At 37.6% G+C, this 14195-nt stretch overlaps 1 protein-coding gene across 14 annotated transcripts in view; it reads right to left on the reverse strand.

Annotated features, from left to right (window-relative positions):
- RAPGEF2 (Rap guanine nucleotide exchange factor 2) overlaps positions 1-14195 on the reverse strand; it is a 269320-nt gene that overhangs the window by 80571 nt on the left and 174554 nt on the right. Inside the window, exon 1 of one of the 14 annotated variants that reach the window (XM_060178886.1) lies at positions 3618-3817. The exons of the other annotated variants lie outside the window; for them this stretch is intronic. Within the exon in view, the coding sequence (XP_060034869.1) occupies positions 3618-3665 (48 nt within the window). The 5' untranslated portion in view covers positions 3666-3817. Of the gene's footprint in view, positions 1-3617; positions 3818-14195 lie in introns of those variants that run through there. 14 annotated transcript variants of the gene reach the window in all.

Here is a 14195-nt window from a genome sequence, read left to right on the forward strand (position 1 = left end):
TAGGGGAAAGCAATATTATAATCATCATTTCCATTTTGAAGTGAGCAAACATTTTTTGTACATAAAGTATTTTATTGTCTTTCCATAGAGAAACCCTAGTTGGAACTGTTCCTTCTCATTACTATAGTGAAGGAACTACAAGGATTTTGATTTAAAAGTACCTATGAGTATGAATGAAGATGATACACAATGAGCACTGTGAACGAGTTTTGCTAGAAGATTTCAGTATGTATCCCACTTGCTCTCAGAGTCGGGGGACATTTTCAAAATCACTCATTAACTTTATTAAAAACAAGCTGTAGAAAATACCAATTCCCAGAGCATCTTTTGAATAACACATTGAGTAAATTAAGTGGAGAAAAGCAGGAATGCATTTTGACACAGAGACCTTGAAGGGTGTTCTTTAACCCTATCAGCTACAATGCCCCACCTATCACACTACCTAGATGCATTTTAGTGCCAAGAAAAGGTTGTTTGTAGGAGCCAGCCAACGGCACACCTGGTTAAGTGCACACTTACAGTGTACAGGGACCCAGATGCAGCCCCTGGCCAACATTTGCAGGGGGGAAAAGCTTCACAAGTGTTTCTCTGGCTTTTCCCCTCTCAATTCTCTGTCTCTATCTAATAATAAACAAACAAACAAAATTTATATTTTTTGAAAGGTTGTTTTTTTAATGTGAGGAGGACCTTAGTACTAACACTGGATCTCTAATCACTGTTGAGGTCGGATTAAGGATATTTTTATCAACGTTCTAAAAAGTGTAACTATCTATCTCTCAGTCTCAAGAATAGTTTGCTATAACTATGAGGGTTAAAGCAATGTCAAAATTGTAATATGGATGGACCCAATTATTATTCATTTATCCTTATGGCTAAGACAATGCTGCTAAATCTGTCTGGCAGAGAAAACTTCATCTGGCTATATGCTAAAATTAGCTACTTATAAATTTCTAATCTAGCTGGAAGCAAATTAAGAGAGTCTTCAATCATATCACCTAAACAATTAATAAAAAAAAAATCCATTTCTATATTCAACTTTAAAAACAGGGTAAATTATAGGATTTCTGCAAAACCACCCAGAAGAGATATCTCAGAAAAGCTTGATGACTTCCCTGTAAAAGACTAAGAGAAGATGAAGAAGGAGAAGGAGGAAAGTGAAGAGAAGGAAAAGGAAAAGAAGAAGAAATTCATGCAGAGAACTAAAGGGTAATTCTTCAAAATAAAACTACATTCTTGAAATTCTAGTCACATTTAAAGGGAAATAAAGAAGAGTGCTTTTATGTCCCTCAGAATCAAGGTAAAGTTAATTTTCTATTTTATGGCTGGGGTGGTGGTTGACCACCACACATATTAAACCTCTTTGAAATGTATACAAAAGAAGAGCAACTCTAAATGTAGGGGGAGGAATAACCTGTTCCTGAACTTTCTGATTATAATACCAAAACAGAAAATGAAAGGAATTGTCCATTCTTGCAGCAGTGTACTAGGAACACAATTTATAATTACCTAATGTAGTTTCCAAAAAGATTCCCCACCCCATTTGCCCCCCACTTCTGTGTGTGTTTGCAGGTTAAAAAAAAAATTAAAAAGGCTGCAATTGGTTTTACCATGTATCAGCTGTGTGATGCTGATCATTTTATCTGCTATGCCTTCAAATACCTCTCTTTCTCCCTTTCTTTTTTTTAAAGAAGCAGAGCTTTACTCTGGCGCACGCAGTGCTGGGAATTGAACTCAAGACCTTGCACTTGAGAAGCCAAGGCTTTATCCACTGCACCACCTCCCTGGCTGCTGCCTTCACTTCTTTATGCATAAAAAAAAAAAAAAACCCACATAATTATATTCAATATGGCACTACTTTAAAAAAAAACTTTAATCCTGAGCTGATAAAGAGAATGTCTCTTAATGAGTATGCAGAAGGGGAAAATGAATCGGTTTAAGGTAAGAAACTGTCATCTAAGCAAACAAAATCTACCACAGTATCTGACCCACATGGATGACAAACTGAATTTTCTTTACCTTCCAGCTAGTGGAGAATAAGCAACTACTTAAAAAAACAATAAGGGTTGTTGGCCATGGATCTACTCTAAGTAATTTATAGGTTTTATCCTACTTAGCTTTCACACGGTCCTGTTATTTCCATTTTATAAATGAATATTCTATGCCAGGGTGACTCAGTGAGTCTGTGGTGAAGCCCAAATGTAAGCCCTGGATCCTGGTTCTGAAGCCCTTCTCCAACACTAGGTACCAGCCTAAAACACTTCTCTTTCTTCATGGAACTTACTTCACAAAGGTTACAACTGGACAGATTAGTTTTCATTATGACACATACAAACTACTTCCTAAACATTTTTTTTTTTAAATAGGTAGTTATGGAGTAGTTTCAGTTTCTAAGTGTGATCCTAACCCCAAACCCCAATCTACAGCTAAGTAAGTATTTCAATACAGATCAGTGTTCAGGCTCCTTGAGGTAGAAATGTCAGCCTCATATAAATTGCATGAGTACAGTACTGAATATATGGGAGTAGGACATGTTAAACGTGACTTCAACCTGAACTTTTTTTAAACCCCAGCTCTTCTGAATAACCCTAATGTGATGCTTAAAACTTACAAAACCCATATCCACCTACCTGAAATCCCCTTATTCCATGTCTACACATGTCCACCTATCGGACTCAGTGGCACCTGAACATTCTTCAGTTAGGCCTCATTCATAATACTTAGTATACAGGTCAACAGGTCTCTCTCTTGCTACTCAGACATGAGCAACTCCAAGCCAGAGGCCAAGGCTTACTCACAGTCAAATAACCAAGACCAAATATAAAACACATTGCCCCCAATCAGGTGATGTTGTGGTATATGAACAAACAGTATGTCTATAGTTCTGCTGCCGTCTCTATGCTACTAATGCTATAATATATAAATGTTGCTACATGAAATACATTTACACTGAAGTGGCCAATCCATGTCACTGCTTCTAAAATGCACACTTCATATGCATTTTGAAAATTGTTGAAATGAGAATGCATCTTACATTCCCTGTAAAGAAAACACCAGGTTATATAAATCAAGAGGGATCAACCGAGTCTTAAGACTTCACAAGGGTTACAACTGGACAGATGATAGTTTTCATTATGACACATACAAACTACTTCTTAAACTTTTTTTTTTTTAAATAGACAGTTTTAGAAAATGGTACTCTGGGTGAGATAGCTCACCTGAGGAACGACTACTCTGTCATACATGTTGTAACTCAGGTTCTAGTCTGGCCCTCACTGCACTGAGGGGGAAACTTCAATGCTATGCTATCTTATTCTCTCTCTGTTTCTGTTTAGCTTGAGCTGAAAAAGTTGGTCCAGAATAGTGAAGTCCCATCAATGACAATAAATAAACCCACAATCACATTTTTAAGGGAAACAACCTAGAGAATTATTGTTTCTTTGCACTGGTGCACGTAACAGATTAGAAACGAGAACTGATATGGACAGTTATGTCCAGATCTCTTTAGATGGTCTGTTAGTGAAGGGAGACTTAAAGCAAAGCCTAACTTATGAATGTTATCATCCCACGATGGAACCCTGGCCACATGTGAATCCATCATAGCAGGACAAAACTCTGACCTGAAATTCAGTGGTTTCTACCGCCTGCCCCTTCTCTCCAGTAAGCATTCCTCCAGTTGCTCCTCCATCAAGCTGGCAAGCTCATTGTTCCTTGATTCCACATGAATGTTTTTGATTCAACAGTTCAGCTCATATTGTTTGCCTTGCAAAAAGTCCTCCCATTTCCCTTTTTTCCCCCCTACACATCTTGCTTATGTCTTACTGTTATTTGTGACACAGCTCAAGCCTTATTTCCTTCTTTGGGAACTACTCAAATTACATGTGACATCCCTTCCTGTACATTTTTGTCTATACTGCACAGCCAGCTCTTTCATATATGCTATTCTACCCAGATTCAAACATTTCAAAACATGTTTTCAATTTCTCCTATAGAAAGCTAGAGAAAAATTCAAGATTTATTTTTTATTGTCAAATCTCTCCTCTAAAAGGCAAATAAGCAGAATCCCATAATTTCAAAAGAAACTAAAATAAAATAAAATAAAATAAAATAAAATAAAGAACCTTCTCTGATGTGAAAAGGATTAACAGTAATGTAAATGTCTTACAACTTTTGAATCCCATATATGGTTCATTTTTACAATGACCCGAGAACATGACCAAACTAGCTGAGGGTGTTCTATGTAAAAAGACATTTATATTAATATGTTATACATAATATATATTCTATAGATCCACATTTTTATGATCAACCACAAATTTAGCAAGTACTGAATTTCTTTTGACATTTTATTCAGCTAGCACAGAAGACATTTTTATTAAATGTGAATTATATTCTATTTAAGGACAGATTTTTAAGGGATTTTGCTCTAAGTAGAAACTGAGACATTTATAGATCTATATGTCTCTTTTCCTAGAATAAAATGTTCTTTTTCATTTAGTGTCAATACTGTTAACTTTGTAGCACATGTTCTGCAATAGACATTCTTTAATTCTCCCATCTTTCCTTTCTCTTGTTCTTTCCCTCCATTCTTCCTGTAAAACTAGCATTTCATGCATACGTGGATTCACTGTTCTGGATTTAGGTTTTTTGTTTGTTTGTTTGTTCACTTGTTTTGTGTTTGTTTTTGAATTCAGATAGAAATAGAGACAGAGAGGGAGGGTGGGAGGAAAGAAAGAAACTGACCATAGTACCTGTTCCAAGGTACTAAGGATGCAACTGGGATCTGTGCATGACAAGGCATACACCCTATCTGGTGAGCTGTCTTTCAGATTCTTCTTATTTTTATTAGGTTATTATATTATTATTATTATTATTATTTCCTTTAGGGAAGCAAAGGGGACAGAATAAGCAAAGAGGACAGAATAATGAAAAGATAAAAAAAAATTGGGGATGATCCCAACTAAAAGGAATCAAGACATGACAAAGAGTGGAACGAGGGGAAGAAGGAAGTGCTACTCTGGGTGTTTCTATTTTCTCTAGCTAAGCTATCTCAAGGGCCACTTCCTTTTCTTTTGATACATTACAATTAGCTTCCTATTATCTTAAAATCTTGTACAAACTTCAATAGAAGTATAAACCTAGTAAATCCATAGCAGAACATACTGCTTTGTGTTCCTTATTTGAGATGGAATTTTTATATTTAGGTTTAAAGTTATCTGAATTTAATATATATATTTTAATATTTGACAAATATTTTTATTATTCAGCTTTAAAGCAGATGAAACAGCTTATGACAGATGTTCATAATAGTTACAAGTTTTCTCTGAAGTCACTTAAAAACATTTACATATTATTTTGGGGTTGGAAGGTATCTAGAACAAATACCATCTAAAGCAATGCTTCCATAAGTAGTTAAGTACCAAAATGCTATCAATAGTTGTATCTGTGTAGTGATTAAGATCTCTTACAAAAAAAAATTTTTTTATTTATTTTACATTTAGGTAAATAGAGTCTCTATAGAGTTGTAAGATTTTGACATTCAATTATTTCAACATATAGAATTAGTTTCAACAAATAGGAGCCTTTACACACTCGTACACCATGAATTATAAAAACATGTATTTTTGTCATTTAAAATGAAAAAAAAAGTGATGTTTAAGAAAATAAATGATTGTTAGGTTAGTCAGTCATCAATAGAAAATTAATTTCTTTTTTTTTTTTTTTCCTCTTCCAGGGTTATTGCTGGACTCGGTGCCTGCACCATGAATCCACCGCTCCTGGAGGCCATTTCCCCCCCCTTTTGTTGCCCTTGTTGTTGTAGCCTCGTTGTGGCTATTATTATTGTCATTGTTGATGTTGTTCCTTATTGGATAGGACAAAGAGAAATGGAGAGAGGAGGGGAAGACAGAGAGGGGGAGAGAAAGATAGACACCTGCAGACCTGCTTCACCGCCTGTGAAGCGACTCCCCTGCAGGTGGGGAGCCGGGGGCTCGAACTGGGATCCTTACACTGGTCCTTGCACTTTGCCCCACATGCGCTTAACCCACTGCGCCACCGCCCGACCCCCAGAAAATTAATTTCATCCTTCACATTCCCAGTCTCTGGAAACCTAAAGTGTAAACTGTACTCATCATTCAACTGTTGCCAACAGCCTCCTTCCCAATCAAGCCAATAACTATGCAATACTTCTAAAATCCTTGAGAACTCTAAGCAATCTTATCACTAGTATTAAAGACACTGTAAATTTTCAGTTCCCTGTCTTAGGGGTGTCGAACTAAAAGCTCCACCTCTATTTTCTTTGCTTTCCTAATTCCAATTCACAGGTATTTTCTCTTAAATTGTTCATTAACATAACAAGAGACACTTAATTCTCCAGAGCTTAGGAAATGCAAAGACTTTGGGAGCTGTGAACCAGTAACTATGGATGAAAATCAAACTGTATGAGAAATACATGTTTTGCTTGATTAAAAAATATACACTTATATTATAAACCATAATACAGGAGGCTGGAGTAGATAATGTTCTTGGTTGTGCTGCAGATCAAGATCCATTTCCCTCTCTTTCAAGGCTCACTAAGTTATGCAACTCATTTTGCTTTGATTCTGTATTCATTCTTCAGCATTTCAAGATGGCATTGTTTCTACTATTTTACTTTGTCTTTATCTTCAAAGATTGGAATCTTATTAAATGGCATTATTGTCAATTTTTTTTTTATAAAACCTACATACCTTCCTGTGCTTGTCCATTCTATCACAAATATTTATGAAGAATATTTGAACTTAATGCACATTAAATATTGTTTGTAAAATTTAAAAGGTATGCGTACTTCAGTAATGTGTAAGCACACGATCATACCAACTCCCTCTCTTTTTCAGCACAGGAAGTTATAGAATAAATTAAGTTATAAATTCAGTTCCATAAAGCCTAGAAATAGGGTGAGGTGAGGGTGGTTGGAAGACAGCATAATGGCTATGCAAAGACTCTCATGCCTGAGGCTCCCAAGTCCCAAATTCAATCCCCTGCACTACCAAAAAGAAGAGCTGAACATTTCTCTGGTAAAAAGCAAGCAAGCAAGCAAACAAACAAAAAAAACCAGAAAAATTATTATATGCCACAGTACTCCCACTTAGCTAAGTATTTCTTAGCTAATTAAAAGATTACTTTCACTCATTAAACATATTTCCAAGAGTAGATGATGCCAGGCCAAATTCATATTTTTCTAGAAGGAGACAGGTAATCAAAAGACTACCCAAATAAACTTTTTTTTAATTCACTGTCTTCTGACATTATAAAAGTTGTGAAATTGTGTTCTGGCACTGAAAACTGGTGAAATATTGACCAGCTGGACATAAGGCACTCCCATTATAATCTGTATTTTTAAGATCTCTTACATAGAACAGTAGCAAGCTAGAAATTGTGGTATATATACACAATGGAATAGTACTCAGCTATTAATTATGAATTATGAATTCACCTTCTTCAACTCATCTTGGATGGAATTTGAAGAGATCATCTTAAGTGAGACAAGCCAGAAAGAGAAAGTTGAGTATGGGGTGATCCCACTCATAAACAGAAGCTGAGAAAGAAGAACTGAAAGGGAAACACACACCAGAAAAACCCCAGAATTTGACTGAGTTCAGAGTTGCACCACAGTAAAAGATGGGTTGGGGGGGTGAGGTGGTAGAAGGGACACAGATCTATGGTGGTGGGAATGGGGTTAATACTCCTATTAACCTGTAGTCTTATACGTCACTATTTAATGTCAGGGGGAAATAGACTGAATGTCCCTAGTTCTTTAAATGCATAGATTTCAGTTCTGAATATTTATTCCTTTAGTCTAAACATTTAAGGTTTTAAATTTTTTGATTGAAAGAATTCAGACACTGGGCTTAAATTTTTAAAGCATTTCTAATAAAAACATTTTTCTTTTTTAAATAACAAATCCAAATATAATCTTAGACCAGGTAGATCAGAAACAACTAGTCCTGTCTGTATCTAAAATACAGTTTTTTGTAAATAGTATTAAATGATATTACGTAAAACTACATTTTTATTTTTAAGCACAGAAATATAAAGAAAACTGAACCCTTACTCTGGAAAGATTCTTAACTAGATTACTATACACACTTTTTCCCCTTTTCATTTCTGCTTGATCGAGGCAGAGAGAAGCTGAGAGGGAAGTGGGGAGAGTGGGAGAAAAAGAGAGAAAGAGAACTGCATCACTGCTTATTAATTTTCTTCCCTGCAGGTGGCTTGAACTTGAATCCTCACACATGGTAATTAAGTGTGCTCGACCAGGTGCACCAATGCCTGGCCCCATAAATAATATTTCAATATTTAAGTGTAAGGTCAGGCATAAAATCACGGTAAAAGAGTAAAGCAATTTAAGGCTGTATTTCAGGGATAACTATACTTATGATGACTAAATTTACAGAATCTTTATTTTGGTCCCAATCAAATCAATATTTGAAATACATAAAACATATTTTAAATTTGAAAGACAAGTTATGATTACTTATACTACTGTGCTTAGTAGTTAAAAAAGTAACTGAGCTTCCAGAGATGCATTTTTAGGCATTATCTTTTTATTTATTTATTTATTTATTATTGGATAGAGACAGACAGAACTTAAGAGGGGAGAGAAAGGTGGAGAAGGAGGGAGAGATTCAGAGACACCTGTGGCACTTCTTTACCACTCATGAAGCTTCCCCCTGCAGGTGGCGACCAGGTGCTTGAACCCGGGTCCTTATGCACTGTAGTGTGTGTGCTGACCCAGGTGCGCCACCGCCTGGCCCCCCCATTATCTTCTTTTCTCACCGATGCCAGCTGACTTTGCTTTTCTTCAATCTATCTTAAAATACCAGTATCAACCAAAAATTTTAAAAGCAAGGATGTGAAATAAGTGTATTCTTTTGACTACGTATAAAGACTTTTCTATTTCCTACAATGCACTACAGTTTTCTTTAATCTTCTCCATGTAAATACTGTATGAAGTGCACTGGCAAGTTTGTAAAATACACTTCTAACAGTTTGACAAATCCATTATTTGTTGCCAGGGCTTCTTGGCTCAAATCCAAGGAAGGAGAACCTTGTCCTTGAATAAAACAATGGGAGATTAGTTCCTCTCAGACACTATGTTACCCAGCACGCTGGAAAACCACCCCAAGAAATATTTATTCCACCTCGGGAAATTTATCTATCACACTAGATGAAGACTGAAGAAAGAAAAGTTAGTCCTGATCTGAGAGTTATATCCTAATATCTATTAATTCATCTTGGTGCTATTTTCTACACTGATGAAGAAAATGCATCAGTCAAATTATCCTAAAGAGACATTCAACCCTGCTTTTACAAACAGGGTCAAGTTGTCACGGTACGAAAAGAAACATTTTTTTAAATTGAGTTTTCTTACATCTGTTCTGGTTGAAGACAAGATGTGAAGATGGGGTTAGTCAGGAGGCTACAGTCCTTTCCTGGCTTTTCAAATATGGTCATTAACTTGTTTTTGTCCCGGGAGGCAGCTCAACTTGTAGAACTCAGGACTTGTGTTCCTGTGGTTCTCAGTTCAATCCACGGTACCGTAGGGAAGCTAGTGCTCTCTAGCCCCCTTCCCCTTTCCTCTCTCACTTCTGTCTCATATAAAATAAATAAACCTTAAAAAAAAAATTACAAGCCTTGGGACTGGGTGGCAATGAAGTTAAGCCCACACATTATTGCTATTCAAGACCCTGCCCCCACCCGTTCAGCAGGAAGCTTCAGGAGTGGTGAAGCAGTGTGACAGATCTCTTCCTTTCTCTCTCACCCCCCTACCCCCGCTGGATTTCTCTCTCTAAACAAGTAACTAAATCAATGTTTAAAATTTTTTTTTAAATGACAGACCTTAATCTGTCAGGTTTCCTATCATCTTCCTCTCCATCACCTGCACTGTTAGGGATCTACTCTCCTGAACAATTTCCATTGCAAACAGTGATGATCTTGTTTCTCCTTTTAACCTTCTGGTTCCTCTTCTTCCTGCTTCAGACCCTCACATGTTACTCTTCTGCACTAGAAATGCCAGGGCTGAGAAACACACTGGTAATAAATAAATAAATAAATAAATAAATAAATAAAAGAAAGACTTCTCTACAAGATTAGCAGTTTCGAATTCCAACGTTTTACTGCACACAGGGCACGAGAAAGGCAAATTTACTCAAGATATGATCAAGTAAACCGGAAAGACCAAACAAACCTAAAAGCACCAATTAGAATAATTAGTGAAAGTGAGCATCACATATTAATTACACATTATTTCTTAATTACAGACTGCAGAGTCAGTGCCATGAAAGGTTTTTCAGAGAAAGCAGAGGTGAATATGGAAGGACAAGGAGCAAGTGATGCCAAGCACTGAGCACTGCAAGATGAGAAATGGGAGAACAGAAGCCCTGAGACAAAACGACTTTATAAAAACAATAAAATAAAGAAGTGGGCAAAGAAAGCGAGCTAACACTTTCTAGTAACTAAGCCCTAGTGTTTTTTTTTGTTGTTGTTTTTTAATAAATTTTTTAAAATTTATTTATTCCCTTTTGTTGCCCTTGTTTTATTGTTGTAGTTATTATTATTGTTGTCATTGTTGGATAGGACAGAGAGAAATGGAGAGAGGAGGGGAAGACAGAGAGGGGGAGAGATAGACACCTGCAGACCTGCTTCACCGCCTGTGAAGCGACTCCCCTGCAGGTGGGGAGCCGGGGTTCGAACCCGGATCCTTATGCCAGTCCTTGTGCTTTGCGCCACCTGCGCTTAACCCACTGCTCTACAGCCTGACTCCCTAAGCCCTAGTTTTGCTAGTAACTAAGCCCTTGTGGTCCTAAATTAAAGGAAGATATATATATATATATATATATATATATATATATATATATATATATATAGAGAGAGAGAGAGAGAGAGAGAGAGAGAGAGAGGGGGAGAGTGTTGTGGGAAAAAATGTTCGTAAGGAAGAGACTATAGATTATGAAAGGTCTTAGTGACCAACAGGAATTTAGGGATCTAGGTAAACTCTACTGCACTCTGTTTGGTTAGCAGGTTTATGAAATGACAGAACTACTATTTAAGGCAAGAAGCAAGGCATGAATTTAAGAATGGATCGTGAATGGAAATTGGAAATTGGGTTCCATGATACACGCAGAAAATAGAAACAGGAGATGTAGGGGCGAGATTTGGTGCTTCCAATGCAGAACAAGTGGCCACAGCCAGGCTTTCGAAAGTAAAAAGGAAGTAGAAAGGGACAGCAAGGATACTGAGTTTAATTTAAAGACTTAAGCAGCAGGTGGTTAGGACAGCCCATGGGGCAGGGTGTTTGCTTTGCCATGAATGAGCCCATACAACACAGGGGAGGTGCTAGGGCAGAGGAAGCTCTGGTGCTGTTATGCCCAGTCCGCCTCCCCACCCCAACTGAATGAAAGCGTGCGTGTTTTATTTATTTTTGGATAGAGACAGAAAGAAGCTGAGAGGGAAGAAGGAAGAGGGGGAGAGGGAGAGGTTGAGGGTTAGGGTGAGGGAGGAGGACCCACAACATTGCTTCACCATTTATGAAGTCCCCCCCACAAGTGGGGCCAGGGGGCTTGAACCCAGGTCCCTTTTATTTTATTATTAATAAATCTTTTTTAAACATTTTATTTAATTATTTTTTATTTAATATAAAAATAATATTTTATTTAATTATTTAATTATTATTGGATAGAGACAGAGAGAAACTGAGAGAGGAGCTTCCCCCTGTGAAGCTTCCCCCCTGCAGGTGGGGACCAGGGGGACTTAAACCTGGGTCCTTGCACATTGCGAGTACTTATCCAGGAGTGTCACTGCCTGGCCCCCCCTTGAACCCAGGTCCTTACATACTGCAATGTGTTCACTCAACCAGGTGCATCACTACCTTGCCCCAGTGGTAGCAAACTGCATATGTGAGGCCCTGGACCCACAAAAAAGAAAAGAAAAAACAAAAACAAGAAATAAGTGGTTAAAGTAGCAAAAATGAGAAGCTCTTTGATAGGGTCAAATACAGTGAAGCAGACGGAAGGAGAAAGGAGGGAGGAAGCTAGCTAAATGGCTTTCCCCCTATCTTTCCAAGTCCAACCTAATTTCAAAAAAGATTTTAAGAAGACTTTACAGGATCAATGCTATGAAACTTTTACAAAAAAACTTTAATCACAATATTCTTACTCTTTTTTATTAACTGCTTGGACTGCCATGCATGCTAGCAAAAAAATAATAATGACAAGTAAATAAAAGGTAGGTGGTGAAATAGCTCACTTAGTATGTTGCTTTGCCATGTGTGTAGCTTATGTTAGAGCCCATCCCCCACAGCACTGATAAAAGTTTTGGTGCTAGCTAATCAGTGAGTCCTGCGATTCCCAAACAGACTTGATGGGCCTAGAGCTCAAATAAATACCTCTCTCCATTGTTACCGGTTATTTGTATCAGGAACAACAAAATAGACCCCTTTGTGGACCCCCCATAGGACTCTGCCCTCAACTTGGATCAACAATGGAAGAGAATGTTTCATCCTCTGAAGGGAGGATGGACAACATATTCTATGCTACACCTGAGGAAGATGGGTCGATACAGGGGCAGCGTGGAACGTTCCTACTCATGACCACAGAATGTGAGCTCAGATCTACAGGGATGCAGAGGTCACACAGGCTCCTAAGCTAATTATGGGCCCCAGATCACATCAAATCGATGGGGTTTACAGTAATTTTTATACCCCTTTCCAATATTTGGGAGGTACTCTCTTCCCTGATCCAGCTTTCTGGTCCTTTTCCCAGCCATGACATCATCTCTCCAGACAATAATTAGGATTCACCTGCATATCAGATTTCAGGCTCAGGCAAAAAACAAAAACAAAAACAAAAACCCACACAAACAAAAACCACTAGTATAGCTACAGGCCCTTTGAAATATAACTAAAATATGCCTACTAGCTACCTACAAAATGAAGGATCCCCAGCACTTATCTGCACTATTCCAGCCTTTAGGTCCATGATTGTTCAACAATTTGTTTGGCTTTGTATGTTATCTCTCTTTTCAGCCACCAGGTTCCAGATGCTAGCATGATGCCGACCAGACTTCCCTGCACAGACAACCCCACCAATGTGTCCTGGAGCTCTGCTTCCCCAGAGCCACGCCCCACTAGGGAAAGAGAGAGACAGGCTGGGAGTTTGGATCCACCTGTCAATGCCCATGTTCACTGGGGAAGCAATTACAGAAGCCTAGACCTTCAACCTTCCACATCCCACAATGACCTTGGGTCTATAATCCTAGAGGGTTAAGGAAAGCTATCAGTGGAGGGAGTGGGATATGGAGGTCTGGTGGTGGGAATTGTGCAAAGCAAGCTGTACCCCTCTTATCCTATGGTTTTGTCAATGTTTCCTTTTTATAAATAAAAATTTTTTTTAAAGTTTTAGTGCTGTGGTCTCTCATTCTTTCTCTCTCTGTGTGTTAAAAAAGAAGAAAAGCAGTAATAATAAAATAAAATTAAAATTAAGAAGGAATGAGCATAAGCAAGCATTCCTTTTTTTAACAGCAACTCTCCTACTTATATGGTTTACACACGTAAGTTGAATGTGTCCACTCAAGGGGCCCTAGAATAAGCTTGTGGGTAAAGTATGGGCTATGAAATCAAACGTAAGTCCCAATGGTGGTCACCACCTACCAGTAGCATATCCTTGGGGGAAAAAAATTATTTTTATCTTGCTAAACCTCGGTCTCATCATTTCTAAAACTCACCTTTCTTTAAAGTGCTGCAAGAATGAAGTTACATACTCTCTGTCTCCTTCTCTCCATTCCCCCTCCCTCTCAATTTCTCTCAGTGCCATCAAATAAAACAGAGGTTAAAAAAATAAATAAAAAGGGAAATGTCCCTTGGGAGAACTACTACCATTGCCAATGGAGGGAAATTCTGGTGGTGGGAACAGTGTGGAGTAAGACCCCTGTTGTATCAGAATTTTGTAAATCTATATTAAACCACTAATTAAAAAAGGAATTAAGCCACATAATGTTAACTGGTGACTGTCATGAATAATTGTTCAATAAATCACTACTGCTATTTATTCCCTATATATTTAATCAGGGTCATTGCAATATGTATAGTACTTTAAAAAATTATAATTACGATCAGAAGAGAAAGCACAAGTATAACATGAACTGGAATTGGTATGTTGCAC

The sequence above is a fragment of the Erinaceus europaeus genome, chromosome 19 (genome assembly GCF_950295315.1).
Source record: "Erinaceus europaeus chromosome 19, mEriEur2.1, whole genome shotgun sequence".
Lineage (NCBI taxonomy): Eukaryota > Metazoa > Chordata > Mammalia > Eulipotyphla > Erinaceidae > Erinaceus > Erinaceus europaeus.